The sequence below is a fragment of the Anomaloglossus baeobatrachus genome, chromosome 4 (genome assembly GCF_048569485.1).
Source record: "Anomaloglossus baeobatrachus isolate aAnoBae1 chromosome 4, aAnoBae1.hap1, whole genome shotgun sequence".
Taxonomy (NCBI): Eukaryota; Metazoa; Chordata; class Amphibia; order Anura; family Aromobatidae; genus Anomaloglossus; species Anomaloglossus baeobatrachus.
In genome coordinates, this window is record NC_134356.1 from 428,162,312 (window position 1) to 428,181,699 (window position 19,388).

The 19,388-nt window shown below is 48.1% G+C and overlaps 1 protein-coding gene across 1 annotated transcript in view; it reads left to right on the forward strand.

Moving 5' to 3' along the window:
• The window catches only part of NCAPH2 (non-SMC condensin II complex subunit H2), a 228,765-nt gene that overhangs the window by 36,294 nt on the left and 173,083 nt on the right, over positions 1-19,388 (forward strand). The window contains exons 4-6 of the mRNA XM_075345425.1: positions 906-961; positions 3,311-3,392; positions 14,773-14,844. Coding sequence (XP_075201540.1) covers positions 906-961; positions 3,311-3,392; positions 14,773-14,844 — 210 coding nt within the window. The remainder of the gene's footprint in view (positions 1-905; positions 962-3,310; positions 3,393-14,772; positions 14,845-19,388) is intronic.

Below are 19,388 nucleotides of genomic sequence, written 5' to 3' on the forward strand. Positions count from 1 at the left end.
CTCTACATTTCTCGTACGGCGCCCCTGCGCCGCTCGGATGCACTCTTTGTCCTTGTCGCCGGCCAGCGTAAAGAGTCACAGGCTTCCAAATCAACCCTGGCTCGGAGGATCAAGGAACCAATTCTCGAAGCTTACCGTTCTGCTAGGCTTCCGGTTCCCTCAGGGCTGAAGGCCCATTCTACCAGAGCCGTGGGTGCGTCCTGGGCTTTGAGGCACCAGGCTACGGCTCAACAGGTGTGTCAGGCGGCTACCTGGTCGAGCCTGCACACTTTCACGAAACACTATCAGGTGCATACCTATGCTTCGGCGGATGCCAGCCTAGGTAGGCGAGTCCTTCAGGCGGCGGTTGCCCACCTGTAGGACGGAGCCGTTACGGCTCTATTATGAGGTATTATTTACCCACCCAGGGACTGCTTTTGGACGTCCCAATTGTCTGGGTCTCCCAATGGAGCGACAAAGAAGAAGGGAACTTTGTTTACTTACCGTAAATTCCTTTTCTTCTAGCTCCAATTGGGAGACCCAGCACCCGCCCCTGTTTTTTTGTGTACACATGTTGTTCATGTTGAATGGTTTCAGTTCTCCGATATTCCTTCGGATTGAATTTACTTTAAACCAGTTTATAATTTTTTTCCTCCTTCTTGCTTTTGCACCAAAACTGAGGAGCCCGTGGGAGCACGGGGGGTGTATAGGCAGAAGGGGAGGGGCTTTACACTTTTGAGTGTAATACTTTGTGCGGCCTCCGGAGGCATAGCCTATACACCCAATTGTCTGGGTCTCCCAATTGGAGCTAGAAGAAAAGGAATTTACGGTAAGTAAACAAAATTCCCTTCTTTTCATCTAGTAAACCGGACTGCGCTCTAATACTAATCTATACTGTCTCATTTGCTTTTATTTCCTGTATACAGGTGGAGTATCTGTACACTTTGGTTTATCAAGCCTTGGATTATATATCCAATAAAAAGTATGTATCTATGTTTTCACATTACACTTACTGTATAGTATTTGAAGCCAGACCGGTGTTTAAAGGGAATGTCCACTACTCTTGACAGCCCTTTGTAAATCAGTATGTTTTCCCCTAGTAAAAGAAGACCTATAATAGCATCTGGTGCCGGTGCCGTTCCTCGATTCGGCACTGGCTCTTCCAGGGATTGTGTGACATTGTTATGTGAACCCTGTGACCAATCACAGCGGGCGATTCACTGTCCCCTTCTTCAGACAAATAAGACATCCAGAGGAAGTGAGAAGGCAGCCACAGCTCTGATTTTCTGTGGAAGTCTAATTTGAAGGAGGGGACAGTGAAGCGCCCACTAATTGTTACAGCACGTGATCCCTCCAGCCAATCTAATACGATTACCAGGAGAGCCAGTATTGTAACCAGTGCAACTGTGTCAGTACCAAAGATGTGTATAGGTATGAGGGTCAGCACACACGGCAAGTAATACGGAGTGAGTGGAATGCGATAAAAAAATCACGTTCCACCCGGACCCATGTTACTCTATAGGGCCTCCTCCCATGCGCTATTTTTTTTTCTCAGCCCTAATCGGACTGAGAAAACAATTGCAGCATGCTGTGGATGCAATGCGATCCTGTTTAACTCGCAGCCATTCTAGTCTATGGGGCGAGAGAAGCATCGCATAAAACTCGCATTACATCGGTGTAACGCAAGTGTAGTGCGATTCTCGCATCAGCCGGCAACGGAGGAGATGGGGAGATAAATCCCTCCCTCCCCTCCGCAGCTGTGGTCTGATTGCACGATCTGACCACAGTCACATGACACTAGGCTCCTGTTGTATGGCGAGCGTGAGCTGAGTGTCATGCAAGGACTTGCACTAATCCCTGTCTGGCCTCAGCCTTATTATTTTACTTGGGAAAAAACGTGATTGAGAAATAGTTGAGTAGCGGACAACCCCATTAATTTAGTTTAACCAATGAAATGGAACTAGAATATATTGGTCTAACTGTCTACTTCCATTCTTTGCTACTTCCATAAAGCTCACACACCGGTACTAACAATGCAAGAATGATGTATGTACCACCAATGAAGCCTGCCTACTCAAACACATTTTTAAAAATGGAAGATACGAGAATGACTTTATTTAAAACAAAAAACAAAAACCCACTATATTTTTCTACATACATATCCAACAAAAAAGCCGCATGGCCTCGCCTTAATGTCTCAGTACCTTTTATACTGAAGAAGGGCAAGAGTAGGCCCCCAGAATGACCAGGAGACCGCACACTCCAAATACAATTAGAAACAAAAACAAAGGGGAGCTTTTAGGTGCAATGAAAATTATTTTATTGTATTTAAATGTAACGAAATCGTAAAAGCACATAAGGAAAGCAATAGATGGGGATCAAACACAAGGATCCCGTGAACCACAGGGTTATTACCAATAGAAAATTGACTAAAAAATCAGTCTAAAATGCCTGTGCTAGATGTAAAAATATATAGAATATGATACATGCAATTAGGGTACACACATGGGTAAGGATATCACCAGGGCCAAAAGACATACGCATATAGTAGAAAGAGATATGCAGGCAATAAGGTCAGAGTAAAGTGCAATTATGCATAAAGTGCAATCAAATAAGGTGACCAGTCCCGGTACCGCATAAAAGGTTTGGGCCAAAGGGATGAAGCTTACCCACGCACAGAGGTGGTTCATGGGAGCCAGGGCCAACTGACAGGATCTCCGACAGCCTAGACCACTGGCTGGACCCGGCTCCTCCGGCCATAGGGGACCTTAGGGAGAGAGCAAACGCTATACTTTGGTTGCAGAGGGGGGTGTACCTTTAAAAGAAACACGCTGAAAAAATTCTATAAGATTTGGGGGCCATGGTTGGATACTCCGGGTCTTCCCTCACCGGCACTGTTTCAAGATAGTATGGGGGACCAGGTCCTTCTCCTTATCACTGGTTAATTACTGGACTAGGGTGTTCCTCTATATTTATGACACACATATGGTGGTTGGGGAAGACGTGGAGTATTTAGGTTGTGGGGAGTACACCAAAAGGAATCATCTCCCTCTGACATGTATTGATGATGGGTGTGAGCTGCAGGTGCACTGTGTATTTTACTGTAGAATTTCAATGTTGTTTGGATGACTGAAGACGGTCTTATCCCTTTTCCCAAATTGTTCTTGCAGGGGAAGGGACTGTTATATATGCTGTGTTTTTCGTTGATTAATAAAAATGAACCTGATTTAAAAGAAAAAAAAGGAAACCTTTTACTGGATATACGTATATATGGCACACCACCCTATTTTTAGGTTTTTATTTTTACATATAACTGTCATGTTTTATTTAGGAAGGATAAGCAGCCAGCCTCTGTTGGAGAAGATGGAGTGGACAAAGATGCTAACTTTTCAAACCAAAATGATGAGGAAGAGGTAAGAGTTGTACGTGGAGAAATATTGAATTACTATGTTTACAGGTAGCATAGTGCGCTCCTGATAAAGAGGATCTATCACAGGTCAAGCTCTTTAGTAGCCTTTTCCTTCATTAAGACGTGACTTCATATCCTGGAAAAGGGTCAGAATGTGTGGAACTGAGAACTGAGCTCCCTCCACATGTGAGTTGATGCTGGTTATAGTGCATAACTGGCATCTGACTTCTAATGGAGCGCTGGCCATGGCTGTTAACTATTTAGACACCACTGCAATTTGGTAGAATTGCAATTTTTTTTTTTTTTTTCAACCATTTCATCCAACCCATTTTTCAGTATATTATATGGCAAGATGAATGGTGTTATGCAAAACTACAGCTTTTCCCACAAAAAAAATAAGTGGTATATGTCTGTCAATGAAAAAATAAGCTGTTGTTCTTCATTGCCATGCTGTGCTGGTGTACTCTCTGCACTGTATAGAAACAAACTGGTTCATTTCTCTCAGGTGCCTAAGGCTGCTTTCACACTACGGTTTTTTTTTAACATGCGTCCTGAACGTTTTTTTAACGCAAAAACTGATCCAGTGCAAATGCGTTTTCATTTCAATGCATTTGCAATGGACTCGCATCTACATGCGTTCATCTGCGTTTGCGTGCGTTATAGTGAGGATCCAGCGAGTTGCAGTTTTTTAACATTTTTCAAGCTGCGTCCAAATACTGCAAATTGCTGGATCCTGACTATACTGCATGTGAACGCTGGCATGCTGATAGACAGGATCCTGCTTGCTCTACTGAGCATGCCCAGAAACCAGCCTCGCGTGATCAGTCCCTCTCTTTCCCTTCCTCTCCGTCTCCCTCTCCCCCTCTCCCCCCTCTACCCTCTCCCCCTCTACCCTCTCCCCCTCTACCCTCTCCCCCTTTCCCCCTCTCCCCCTCTGCCCCTCTGTCCCTCTCCCTCTCTGTCCCTCTGTCCCTCTCCCCCTCTGTCCCTCTGTCCCTCTCCCCCTCTGTCCCTCTGTCCCTCTCCCCCTCTGTCCCTCTGTCCCTCTCCCCCTCTGTCCCTCTGTCCCTCTGTCCCTCTCCCCCTATCCCCCTCTTCCCCTTTCCCTCTCTCCCCCTCTCCCTCTCCCCCTCTCCCCCTCTCCCTCTCCTCTCTCCCCTGCCTGAGAGCTGCGGACACTCGTAACCAAGATAAATATCGGGTAACCAAGCAAAGCGCTTCTTTTAGTTACCCGATATTTACGTTGGTTACGTGTGCAGGGAGCAGGCAGCCCGGCTCCTAGCACCTGCGGATGCTCGTAACCAACGTAAACATCGGGTATCCAAGCAAGTTAACCGATGTTTACCTTGGTTACGAGCCTTCGAAGTCGGCTCCCAGTCTATCACATTCAGTTCCCCTCACTCCCGATCACATGACTCCAATGCCCGCCCATAAACTTAGTGACAGGATCCTGCAAAATAACACTTGCGTTTGCATGCGTTTTTTTTGCTGTAAAAGCAGGATCCGCTTTTACAGCAAAAAAACGTTCATGACGCATGTTAAAAAAACGTAGTGTGAAAGCAGCCTTACTGAGACAGATCACACAGATATACATGAGGCGTTTTGGAAGGCTAAGTGTAGTTAAAGGGAATCTGCTAGGTCATTTTTGGTGATGCAAGTAAATAATGCCTGAAGAAGGGCCAGCTGCTTTTTTGTGTACATGTAGTTTTTATTGTTGTACTCTCCCACTTTTGTGAAGCTAGCTGCAGCTCTAAATAGTTTACTTGTTGTTTATTTCTTGCCCCCTAATCCTACATATGCTAAGATAGTATGTCTAGGTTTCCAAAATCTCGCAAATTACTACAGAGAGCACAGCGAATGCTCTGTGATTTCTTCTTTTTTACTGGGATGCCCATACTATGTCCTGGCACAAGTTCTGTATACCATGCCCACAATTTATAGATGCATTTGAGGACTTCGCTCATTGGGCCTTACCTTCCATCCATCCTTTTGCAGCCTCCAGTGTTAGTAAGAGCTGTATGTCCTGCCTTAAATGTCAGCACCAGAGTTTTTTTTTTTTTGTTTTCCTTAAGGAGAATCATCTTGACCTCTCTCTTGACTGCTGTGTATCTCTGAATTTTTTATGATTTGGCCATCACAGCTGGCGGCCTGCACTACAGTTATTTCTGTGGCTGTTTGGTGCCCCACTTGGCTTAGATCCCAGTTTGCTGAAGAAGGCCCTTACTGGACTCCCCTTCACAGGGGAAAGACTTTTTGGAAAGTACCTAGAGGAGAGATAATCAAGGATGCTCCCGGTAGATACAAGAGTTCTCTGCTGCTTCAGAACCGTGAAATCTTTCAGCCCTGTAGCCAGACGTTTCGCTCTACTCACAGAGGCAGCAAAGTCCTTTCAACTCTCCAACTCCAGGCAGGCCTTGTTCAAGCCTAAGCCTTCCTGTCATGCCTGTCCCAGAGCAACAAAACTCTCCACTTCTAGATCTTCCACTGCGTAAAGTTTCACCTTGGGTGGGTGAATGTCTTTCCTTCATCGAGATGATATGGATGACTCCTGAATGATGCATAGGTCAGGGAGGTGGTATCTGGTTTGCAAGATTGAATTTGTGTTCGTGCTCCCAAACAGGTTTTTTCCTTACTCCTTTCCAAAGGTCTGATCTCGCACACTCACCTTCTTCCAAGCCATCCATAACCTTCAGCTACAAGGAGTCATTGTTCCCATTCCAGAAGCGGAACATTTTCCGATGATACTAGTACCAACCTGTGGACAGTTCCCAAAAAGGGAGCTCTGGTCAGACCTATTCTGGACTTGAAGAGACTCAAGAGATTACTTTCTTTTTCGCTCCTAATTGGGAGACCCAGACAGTGGGTGTATAGCTACTGCCCTCTGGAGGCCGCACAAAGAACTACACTTAAAAGTGTAAGGCCCCTCCCCTTCTGGCTATACACCCTCCCGTAGGAGTACAGATTCCTCAGTTTTAGCTTTGTGCGCAAGGAGGTCAGACACGCACGCATAGCTCCATTGTTTTTAGTCAGCAGCAGCTGCTGACTATGTCGGATGGAAGAAAAGAGGACACATATAGTGTCCCCAGCATGCTCCCTTCTCACCCCACTGTATGTCGGAGGTGTTTGTAAGGTTGAGGTACCCATTGCGGGTACGGCGGCAGGAGCCCACATGCTGATTCCTTCCCCATCCCTTTTTACAGGGCTCTGGGTGAAGTGGGATTTACTGGTCTCCAGGCACTGAGACCGGGCTCCATCTACAGCCCCTGGAGAAGATGCTGGATGGAGCGGAGTACATCAGGGACATGGCCCTGCTTCCTCAAGGTACTCTGTGTCCCCGTGCATTTGGCGCTCACACCGCAGCATGCTGGGTGTTGTAGTGCGCCGGGGGACATCTGCGCTACGGCGCTTGTGCCATGGCCTCATTCAGCTTAGCTGAAGCAGGCACACTTCCAGGAATCGGTCGCGCCGGCCGCTGGGACTGCGGCGCGGCTGGCACTTGTGGTGCGCCGGGGACTTCAGCGCGGCCCGCGCTTTTACGGCGGCCGCGCTGATAACTCGAGTCCCCGGCTTTTGCGGCCTGCTTCCGTTCGTTCCCGCCCCCGGACCTGCCAGTCAGGAGAGGGGCGGGACGCTGGCCACGTTTAGGAATAGGTCATGCCGGCCGCTGGGACTGCGGCGCGGCTGGCACTTGTGGTGCGCCGGGGACTTCAGCGCGGCCCGCGCTTTTACGGCGGCCGCGCTGATAACTCGAGTCCCCGGCTTTTGCGGCCTGCTTCCGTCCGTTCCCGCCCCCAGACCTGCCAGTCAGGAGAGGGGCGGGACGCTGGCCAGTGCATCAGCGTTGAGGGCTGGAGTCGTTTTTACATACTCCAGCCCTCCCAATCGGCACAGAGGGGACACTGTTTCCCGCACTTTTGTTTGGGAACTCCCACGGACCGCCCCTCTCCACAGACGCCGGCAGCCATTCCTGCTGACACGCTGAGCTGCAGAGGGGAGCCGGGGAGACCCAGACAAGGAATCTGCAGCCTCTTACCCGCTATTCAGCGGGCGGTAAGCAGCCCTCAGGGCTCACCCCCTCTTGTGCCAGTACTATTCTTAGTATTTTGTTGCTACAAATACTTTGTATTGCATAGCGCTGGTCGCCCTTTGGCTATAGACTCTCTCACATTGCAGAGAGCCAGCAGCATGTCGTCCGTAAAACGCAAGGGTGCCAAGGCACAGACATTATATGCTTCCTGCACCGCATGTGGGACTTTTCTACCGGCAGGCTCCACGGACCCCCATTGTGTGCAGTGCTCGGCCCCTGCGGCGCTTGCACAGTCGGGACCTCTGCTGGACGTGACCCAGGGTGTACCACCTGTGAATGCTGTCCAGGTGACAGGAACTGAGTTTGCAGCTTTTGCTGACAGAATGTCTCTCACTATGTCACAAATTCTTGACACATTGCGAGCTAGGCCTGTACTTCAGGCCACGGACACTGTGCAATCATTGCCCCCTGGTCCCCCTCAGCTCCAAGCTCCGGGACGGGCATATACACCTCAGGGTGAAGACTCTGACTCGGACGATGGCCCCGGGCAGCCTAAGCGGGCTCGCTATGACGGGCCTTCACATTCATCTCAATGGTCAGGATCCCAGCGAGATGAATCTATGGGTGATGAGGCGGACGTAACTGATCAGGATTCTGATCCTGGGACCGCTCTCAATCTAGATACACCAGATGGTGACGCCATAGTTAATGATCTTATATTTAACATCAATAAGATGTTAAATATTTCCCCACCAGCTCCTCTTGTGGAGGAGTCAGCTTCGCAGCACGAGAGAATCCATTTCAGATACCCTAAGCGTACTTTAAGCACTTTTCTGGACCACGCTGACTTTAGAGACGCAATCCAGAAACCCCACGCTTATCCTGAAAGGCGTTTTCCTAAACGGCTTAAAGATACACGCTATCCTTTTCCCCCTGAGGTGGTCAAGGGTTGGACCCAGTGTCCAAAAGTGGATCCTCCAATTTCCAGGCTTGCAGCTAGATCCTTGGTTGCAGTTGAAGATGGAGCGGCACTTAAAGATGCCACTGACAGGCAGATGGAGCTCTGGCTGAAATCCATCTATGAAGCGATTGGAGCGTCATTGGCGCCTTCTTTTGCAGCCGTATGGGCACTCCAAGCTATCTCAGCCGGGCTTGCGCGAGTTGACTCCGTCACACGTGCATTTGCCCCGCAGGTAGCGCCATTGACCTCGCAAATGGCGGCATTCGCGTCGTACGCGATTAATGCTGTTCTTGACGCTACAAGCCGCACGGCAGTGGCGTCAGCCAACTCCGTTGTTTTGCGTAGGGCCCTGTGGTTGAGACATTGGAAAGCAGATTCTCATTCCAAGAAGTGCTTAACCAATTTGCCTTTTTCTCGTGACCGATTGTTTGGAGAGCGTTTGGATGAAATCATCAAACACTCCAAGGGTAAGGACTCATCCTTACCGCAACACAGACAAAACAGACCCCAACAGAGGAAGGGTCAGTCTGGTTCTCGGTCCTTTCGAGGACCGGGCAGGTCCCAATTCACCTCGTCAAAAAAGACTCAAAAGGACCAGAGACGCTCAGATTCTTGGAGGTCTCAGTCACGCCCAAAAAGAGCAGCCGGAGGAACCGTTGCCAAGACGGCGTCCTCCTGACTTGAGGTCTCCGATTCCCGCACCCGCGGTCGGTGGGAGGCTTTCCCACTTTGGCGACATCTGGCTGTCACACGTCAAAGACCGTTGGGTGAGGGATATTCTGTCTCACGGGTACAGGATAGAGTTCAGTTCTCGTCCGCCAACTCGTTTCTTCAGAACTTCTCCCCCACCAGACCGAGCCGATGCTCTGTTGCAGGCGGTGGCCGCTCTAAAAGCGGAAGGAGTGGTGACCTCCGTCCCTCTTCAGGAACAAGGTCACGGTTTTTACTCCAATCTGTTTGTGGTCCCAAAAAAGGACGGATCGTATCGGCCCGTCCTGGATCTAAAGTTGCTCAACAGACACGTAAAAATCAGGAGGTTCCGGATGGAATCCCTACGCTCCGTCATAGCCTCAATGTCTCAAGGAGATTTTCTAGCATCAATAGATATCAAAGATGCGTATCTCCACGTGCCGATCGCACCAGAGCATCAGCGTTTCCTACGCTTCGTCATACACGACGAACACCTGCAGTTCGTAGCGTTACCTTTCGGTCTGGCAACAGCCCCCCGGGTCTTCACCAAGGTCATGGCAGCAGTAGTAGCTGTTCTGCACTCGCAGGGTCACTCGGTCATTCCGTATCTAGACGACCTGCTTATAAAGGCACCCTCTCAAGAGGCATGCCAACACAGTCTGAAGGTGGCACTAGACACTCTCCAGAGTTTCGGGTGGATTATCAACTTTCCAAAGTCTCATCTAACCCCGACCCAATCTCTGACTTATCTTGGCATGGAGTTTCATACTCTCTCAGCGATAGTGAAGCTTCCACTGGACAAGCAGTGCTCGCTACGGACTGGAGTGCAATCTCTCCTTCAGAGCCAGTCGCACTCACTGAGGCGCCTCATGCATTTCCTAGGAAAGATGGTAGCAGCAATGGAGGCAGTCCCGTTCGCGCAGTTTCATCTGCGCCCTCTACAATGGGACATTCTACGCCAATGGGACGGGAAATCGACGTCCCTCGACAGGACTGTCTCCCTCTCTCAGACTGCCAAGGACTCTCTGCGTTGGTGGCTTCTCCCCACCTCATTGTCACAGGGAAAGTCATTCCTTCCCCCGTCCTGGGCAGTGGTCACGACGGATGCGAGCCTATCAGGGTGGGGAGCGGTGTATCTCCACCACAGGGCTCAGGGGATGTGGACTCTGGAAGAGTCCACCCTGCAGATCAATGTTCTGGAAATCAGAGCAATCTATCTTGCCCTGCGAGCCTTCCAACAATGGCTGGAAGGCAAGCAGATTCGGATTCAGTCGGACAACTCCACGGCGGTGGCGTACATCAACCACCAAGGGGGAACACGCAGTCGCCAAGCTTTTCAAGAAGTCCATCGGATTTTGACGTGGGTGGAAAGCAGAGCGTCCACCATATCCGCAGTTCACATCCCAGGCGTGGAAAACTGGGAAGCAGACTTTCTCAGTCGCCAGGGCATGGACGCAGGAGAATGGTCCCTTCACCCGGACGTGTTTCAGCAGATCTGTTGCCGCTGGGGGACGCCGGACGTCGATCTGATGGCGTCACGACACAACAACAAGGTCCCAGTTTTCATGGCACGGTCTCACGATCACCGAGCACTGGCGGCAGACGCCTTGGTTCAGGATTGGTCGCAATTCCGACTCCCCTATGTGTTCCCACCTCTAGCATTGTTACCCAGAGTGCTCCGGAAAATCAGGTCCGACTGCCATCGAGCCATACTCGTCGCTCCAGATTGGCCAAGAAGGTCGTGGTACCCGGATCTGTGGCATCTCACGGTAGGCCAACCGTGGACACTACCAAACCGTCCAGATTTGCTGTCTCAAGGGCCGTTTTTCCATCTGAATTCTGCGGCCCTGAACCTGACTGTGTGGCCATTGAGTCCTGGATCCTAGCGGCCTCAGGTTTATCTCATGAAGTTGTTGCCACAATGAGACAGGCTAGAAAACCATCCTCAGCTAAGATCTATCACAGAACGTGGAAGATATTCTTAGCGTGGTGCGTGGCTCAAGGGGTTTCTCCCTGGCCATTTGCATTGCCAACTTTTCTTTCCTTCCTGCAGTCTGGGTTGGAAAAAGGTTTGTCGCTTAGCTCTCTTAAGGGTCAAGTCTCCGCGCTATCCGTATTCTTTCAGAAGCGCTTGGCACAGCTTTCTAAAGTACGCACGTTTCTCCAAGGAGTTTGTCATATCGTTCCTCCTTACAGACGGCCATTGGAACCCTGGGATCTGAACAAGGTTCTCATTGCTCTCCAGAAGCCGCCTTTCGAGCCTTTGAAAGAGGTTCCCCTTTCTCGGCTTTCACAAAAGGTAGTTTTTCTTGTGGCGGTCACGTCTCTTCGAAGAGTGTCCGAGCTAGCGGCGTTATCTTGCAAATCTCCCTTCCTGGTGTTTCACCAAGACAAGGTAGTACTGCGTCCAATTCCAGAGTTTTCTCCCAAGGTGGTTTCTTCCTTTCATCTCAATCAGGATATCACTTTACCATCTTTGTGTCCGCATCCAGTTCACCAATTTGAAAAGGGTTTACATCTGTTGGACCTGGTGAGAGCACTCAGGATTTACATTTCTCGCACGGCGGCTCTACGCCGTTCTGATGCGCTCTTTGTCCTAGTCGCTGGTCAGCATAAGGGATCGCAAGCTTCCAAATCCACCCTGGCGCGGTGGATCAAGGAACCAATTCTTCACACATACCGTTCTGCTGGGCTTCCGATTCCATCTGGACTGAAGGCCCATTCTACCAGAGCCGTGGGTGCGTCCTGGGCATTGCGGCATCAGGCTACGGCTCAGCAAGTGTGCCAGGCGGCTACCTGGTCGAGTCTGCACACGTTTACCAAACACTATCAAGTGCATACCTACGCTTCGGCAGATGCCAGCCTAGGTAGACAGGTCCTTCAGGCGGCGGTGGCCCACCTGTAGGAAGAGGCTGTCTGACAGCCCGTTCATGTGGTATCTTTTTACCCACCCAGGGACTGCTTTTGGACGTCCCACTGTCTGGGTCTCCCAATTAGGAGCGAAAAAGAAGAAGGGAATTTTGTTTACTTACCGTAAATTCCTTTTCTTCTAGCTCCAATTGGGAGACCCAGCACCCGCCCTATTTGTTCTTAGGGTTTCGTTTTTCGGGTGCACATGTTGTTCATGTGGTTTCTTAAGTTCTCCGATCATGTTATCGGATTGAATTTGTTTTTGAAACTGTTATTGGCTTTCCTCCTTCTTGCTTTGGTACTAAAACTGAGGAATCTGTACTCCTACGGGAGGGTGTATAGCCAGAAGGGGAGGGGCCTTACACTTTTAAGTGTAGTTCTTTGTGCGGCCTCCAGAGGGCAGTAGCTATACACCCACTGTCTGGGTCTCCCAATTGGAGCTAGAAGAAAAGGAATTTACGGTAAGTAAACAAAATTCCCTTCTTTCCATTAGTATTTCTCTTCGTTTTGCTGTTCTCTTCTTTCTTTCACATTCCACTTCAAACTATCGACAGTCTCGAGGGTCTTCAGCAAGATGCTGGCTTCCCAGATGACGCTTGTCAGTGCCAGATGATGGGCATGGCAATCGTCCCATAGCTGAACAATCTTTTAATGAAGGCACTGTACAGACAAGAAAATCTGTCTAGTCTTCAAATCACCTTGAATTCCTTGGAGCTCTTTGGTTGGATCATTAACACACTGAAGTAAGTCTTGATGCCATCCTAGCACCTGGATTTCCTGGACAAAACCTTTAACACCCGGGAGGGTCGTTTTTTTTTTCTTCCAGTAGAGAAAGTCACCTTTTCTTCGAGCCGGAATGTCTCATTTGCAGATGGAAATTTCGTGCTCCTTTAATTTTTGAATGAGGGTTCTATACAAGAATGTCTCTTTTTGAGGAGGTACCCTTTGCCCAGTTTCACACCTGCTCGCTAGAGTATTCCATCCAATCACTCTGGAACAAGTCATTAGAATCCTCAAATCGTTGCACCCATCTTCCCTGAAGCAGTAATTGTGGATGGGTGACCATCGGTGAATGGCGTCTGCTGGGAGGCACATTACTCTAGAGTGCATGGTATGTCCATGGCCCTTTGTCCCCCGACGTGCTCAAAGAGAAAAGGGTTTTACACGAAGTACAAAAATTATTATTTCTAAGTGGTGGCAAGAGTTTTTTAAAAAAAAAAATAAAAGCAGCAGGCTACATCCATTTACTCGCAACAAGCTACGTCGTTAACATTAAGGAGAAAGAACTGGCACTGCACCGAGGTTGGGAAATAGTGCTCACAAAGTCACTTTGTACTGTCTCATCTGGTTGGCAGGATCCCCTCTGATTTATCCTGTGTCTGACTCCTCTTTACTTTCCTCTCAGATCGTGGCTTGTTGTATAGATTAAAGATGGTCTTGAGGCTTCTAATATCAGTTCATTATCCCAGGCTACTTCCCATTTCACTTCTCTCAGAGTACATTCTCTCACTCCCTGGACACCTCAGGAATCTGTGTTTTGCTAGAATTCATTCAGGTGTCATTGCTCCTTTCTTACTCCACTGTACGGTGGCTTTCCTGGTAGTGATCAACTCCATTGGGCAAGTCTCAGAGTTGGTGGGTTTTCCTGTCGCTCTCTGTTCCTTGTTCTTCATTTTGACAAGGTGATTTTGTGTCCTGTAGCCTCTTTTTCCCTATGGTTGTCTGTTCTTGCCACCTCAGTAATGAGATTGTACTTTCTTTGCTCTGCTGTCATCCAGTTGAGAGGTGAAACAAGTTGGATGTGGTCAGAGCTGTGTGGCTGTGCCTGTCCTTGTCTGCTCTTTTCGGACACTTGGATGCTTTGACATCTTTGGAAGGTCTTTACATAGTTCAGGCAACTTTTTAGACTGCATTCTGTCACTATAGAAGCTTATAGGACAAAAGTAAGAGTGTCCCCAGTCAGGGTCCTAGATCATTCTACTTTGAGCCTCCTGGCCTGTATGCCTTCAGTCTGCATTGGAGCACTACCATTGCAGGTGTGGGAACATTCAGAAGGCCCTGAGGCTGCTATGTCAACTCATTGGCACCCCATGTTCTTATCATGAGGAGTTTCGGGGACAATGAGAGCATGGAATGATGCTCCTCCAGGTTTGCATTATTTATAGTTGCATTTGAAGGGTTAACAGCAGCATCCTGAGCTTGGCGTAATCTACTGTTAGAAGCCGATAATAGCTGTGCACCATATCCACCATCTGGGAATGAGGCTGCTTTAAAGATGGGGACCTAATAAGACGTAATAAAAAAAAAAAATCTTTATTTTTATATAGCGCTAACATATTCCGCAGCGCTTTACATACATCCCAAACACTGTCCCCATTGGGGCTCACAATCTAAATTCCCTATCTGTATGTTTTTGAAGTGTGGGAGGAAACCGGAGTACCCGGAGGAAACCCACGCAAACACGGGGAGAACATACAAACTCCATGCAGATAGTGTCCATGGTGGATTCGAACCCAGGACCCCAGCGCTGCAAGACTGCAGTGCTAACCACTGAGCCACCGTGCCGCCTATGTAATAGTACATCCTCTGTCTGTAAGGCATTGGACATGTTTTCACTTTTCACCAGTGCCATTAAGCGATGTGATAATGCATGTATAGTAAAGTGTTATTCATAAGCGTATTGTAAATCACAGATCATAGTCATACATTTTAATGGTTGGTTTAAATCGGATAAGCTTTACAACAACATGGTTTGTCTTCTAAATCCCATAATGGTTATTTTCCTTCTGTTTGTAGTTTCTCAGTCTAGACGATATGTGTGACCCCAAGAAAGCCAACGTGGATATGAAAAAAGACCAAAATCCAAATGTAAGTAACCACATGAACTACCTATTCTGTAACCATATAAATGTAACTGTTCTTGGTATCGCCACTTTCACAAAAAACAATTCTAGTGCATGACTCTGCAGTGTAATCTTCTTTCTAAATTGCTCTACTAGAAGTTTTTGATGGTATCCCGCAACACTGACCATTCGAGGTATATGCTGTGGGCTACATTAAAATATGCAGTGTCGCTCTTCTCTACTTCACTGTCTTCATTGTGCGAGTCAGCGTTTTCAAAATCCTATGATGCTCGTATTCTCACTGCAGATGGGAGCCTGGCAGAAGCAGAACGACATTGCGTTGGATTTATAGCAAACCACTGGGGCATAAGGGTGCTTTACACGCTGCGATATCGCTAGCGATTGCTAGCGATGTTGTGAGCGGTAGCACCCGCCCCCGTCGTTTGTGCGACATTTGGTGATCGCTGCCTTAGCGAACAATATCGCTACGGCAGCGTCACACGCACATACCTGTTCAGCGACGTCGCTGTGACCGCCGAACAATCCCTCCTTCAAGGGGGAGGTGTGTTCGGCGTCACAGCGGCGTCACTAAGTGGCCGCCCAATAGCAGAGGAGGGGCGGAGATGAGCGGCCGGAACATGCCACCCACCTCCTTCCTTCCTCATTGCCGGTGGACACAGGTAAGAATATGTGCAATGAGATGACACACAGTTAGGGTCACAGAGCTAGGGACCCCAATATAGAGATATACCTTGACGAGGTCTTGGGGCTCAGTTACATTGATCAATGCGATTGCTAAATATCTCCTTTTTCCTAATATTCATGGCAAGTATGCAATTCATTATTCACATGTTCAAATTAGCAAGTAGCATTTTTCATTGTATATTCCAATATTTTTCCATATGCTTGAGGCATTATACCATTATCTATGTTTGATGTGCAGCCTTATCCTTGTATAGTATGTATTTTTTGGCTTGCACTCATAATATATATATTAGTGCTCACTTCAGTTATCCTATTCATTTAATTAAAGAAAACTGACTGCCAAAAGTTTTGCATATTTATTGATCACAAGATAGTGAGTAATTCATTCTTTACAATGCCATAACTTAGCATTTTGTAGCATAACCTCTTGCTTTAACCCCTCCACGACTGGCCGATTTTGCGCTTTCCGTTTTTTTTCGCCATTCTTCTTTTGAGACATGTAACTTTTTTATTTTTCAGTCAATATGGTCATGTGAGGGCTCATTTTTTTTTGCAGACCGAGCTGTACTTTTAAATGAAACCATAGGTTTTAACATATAGTGTACTGGAAAACCGCAAATAAATTCCAAATGCGGAAAAATTGCAAACAAAGTGCAATAGCACTATTGTTTTTGAGATATTTTATTCACTGTGTTCCAAGTATGGTAAAGCTGATGTGTGGGTGTGATGTCGGAGCGAGTTCGTAGACACCAAACATGTATAAGTTTACTTTTATCTAAAGGGTTAAAAAAAACCCAGAAGTTTGTCCGAAAAAAGTGGCACACGCTTTACGCCATATTCAGTGACCCGTAGCAGTCTCATTTTTCAGGATCTGTGGCTCAGTGATGGCTTATTTTTTGCGTCTCGAGCTGACGTTTTTAATGATACCATTTGTGCGTAGATGCTACGTTTTGATCGCCTGTTACTGCATTTAGCGCAAAATTTGTGGCCACCAAAAAACATTATTTTGGCGTTTGGATTTTTTTTGCCACTACAAAGTTTACTGATCAGATTAATTGATTTTATATTTTGATTGATCGGGCATTTCTGAACGCGGCGATACCAAATATGTGTATATTTTTTTAACCCTTTAATTTTCAATAGGGCGATAGAGGGGGGATTTGAACTTTTAGTAGTTTTTTATTTTTTTAAAACTTTTTTCTTTTCTTTATACTTTTTTTTATTTTACTAGTCCCCCTAGGGACCTATATGGATCAGCAATCTGATCGCTCTGTCCTATCTGGTGATCACAGCTACAGAGCTGTGAATAGCAGATATGCTCATTTCAAATCTCACCCGGCTCTCGGCTGGGTGAAACTGAAAGTTAATCATGGGAGCTACAGGAGTCATCACATGACCCTGTGCTACCATGACAACCACTGGAAGTCACATGATCGCGTCACGTGATTTCCGGTATCAGCCGGTGAGTAAATATTTACTGCCAATGCCATTATAATGGCGCTGTCATATATTGACATTGAGATATCGATTCGGCTCGTGCCTGGCAGGCACACATCTCAGCTGTAAAAATCAGCTGAGATGTGCGCCGATCGCGGCAAGCTGTGGGCAGTAACACTATGACCGCTAGGACGTAATATTACTTCCCGTGGTCATTAAGGGGTTAATTACTGCACCACACCAATGGACCCTTGAAGCCACTAGTGTAGTCAAGCAATCTTGAGGAATCTTGCTCCATTTCATATGCAAATCTACAAAGAATTCATCTTTATTACTCTGGGTATGGGCCCCAACTTGTCACCCCAACTCATCCCAGAGGTGCTGTATAGGGTCTAATCATGTGATTGGCTTGGCCATTGCAACAGGCGAACATTTTTCTTTGCTAACCAGGTTTTGACTCAATTGGATGTGTGCTTAGGATCATTTGTGAGTTGATACACACGGCACTTCTGGGGTGGTGCACAAGAAAAGTCCAAAACTGTCTCAAGTAGATGTAGAAAGTTGGCACTTGGGATCAATGTGAATAGTGTTTTTTATTGTGAAGAACTTGTAGGATCAGCACAAACACAGATATTTGCATTGCCACATAGACAATGGTGGACACAGACGTTTGCATTGCCACATAGACAGTGGTGGACACTTGTGATACCCAGCTACGCCGCTCACCACATTACTATATGTTCTGAGGACCCTCTGTGCGCACACTGGTGAAGGTCTTTTGACCAAAATGTCTGTGTTTGTGCTGGTGCTACAAGTTCTTCACAATAAAAAGCACTGCTCACATTGATCTTGAGTGCTAAGTTTCTACATCTGCAAAGAACTGGAAGGTCCGAGTTGAGTTTCCTAAAAAACACAGCCAAATGCTTTAGAGAGATTGGTCTAAGGCAGGGGTGGGCAATTAATTTTCCCATGGGGCCGCATGAGAAATTGGGATGGTTTTAGAGGGCCAGACTAATATAATTAGCTCAGTTCTACCCAATACTGTAGATAGCGTATATATACTATCCCTTCATAAACAAACAGTAAGTTAAATAATACAAAGATTCAATGAAAATGGGGGGGGGGCATGCACATTACTGGGATCAGTGGGGGGGCATACATATTACTGGGGTCAGTGGGGGGGGCATACGCATTACTGGGATCAGTGCGGGGCATACACATTATTGGGATCAGTGCGGGGCATACACATTACTGGGATCAGTGGGGGACATTCACATTACTGGGGTCAGTGGGGGGCATACACATTACTGGGGTCAGTGTGGGACATACATATTACTTTTGGTCAGTAGGGGGCATACACATTACTGGGGTCAGTAGGGGGCATACACATTACTGGGGCCTGTGAAGCATACATACTCGCCCTGGTGGCCTGTGGAGCATACATACTGGCCTTGGTGGCCTGTGGAGCATGCATACTGGCCACCAGCATACATACTGGCCCTGGTGGCCAGTGAAGCATACATACTGACAGTGGTGGCCAGTGAAGCATACATACTGGACCTAGTGGCCAGTGGAGCATACATACTGACGGTGGCTAGTGGGGCATGCATACTGACAGTGATGGCTAGTGGGGCATGCATACTGACAGTTGTGGCCAGTGGGGCATGCATACTAACAGTTGTGGCCAGTGGGGCATGCATATGGGACACTGGTGGCCAGTGGGGCATGCATACGGACAGTGGTGGCCAGTGGGGCATGCATACGGACAGTGGTGGCCAGTGGGGCATGCATACTGACAGTGGTGGCCAGTGGGGCATGCATACTAACAGTGGTGGCCAGTGGGGCATGCATACTGACAGTGGTGGCCAGTGGGGCATGCATACGGACAGTGGTGGCCAGTGGGTATGCATACGGACAGTGGTGGCCAGTGGGTCATGCATACGGACAGTGGTGGCCAGTGGGGCATTCATACTGGCCCTGGGGACGCTGAGGGCTCCTCTGGCTGCCTTCTCTGAGTCCCCTGTGTGTGTCTTCTTCTATTGCAGGCACAGAGGGACCTGAGAAGACACAAGTGCTGCTCCTCCCTCCTGCAGGAACTCTGTACTCTCCCTTCTGCTACTGGCTCACATTACCTACGTTTGTAGAACAACGTTTTTGAAGTGGCCGCTGTGGAGATGAGTCGGTCACGTTAGGATCCCTGGGTAGAAGGAGCAGGCAAAGGGGGTGTGGCCAGCATCGACAGAGCAGGAGGGAAGGACAAGGGAGGCATCCGAAGAGTGTGTGTCCAGCATTGAGGGGGCATGTACGACAGCAAAAGGGGGTGTGGCTAGCAGCATAGATGCCATAGAAGGCATCCAGAGACTGTGACCAGCATTCAGAGGAGGCATGGCTGGCAGCAAGAGGGGGCGTGACCGACAGAGTGGGGGC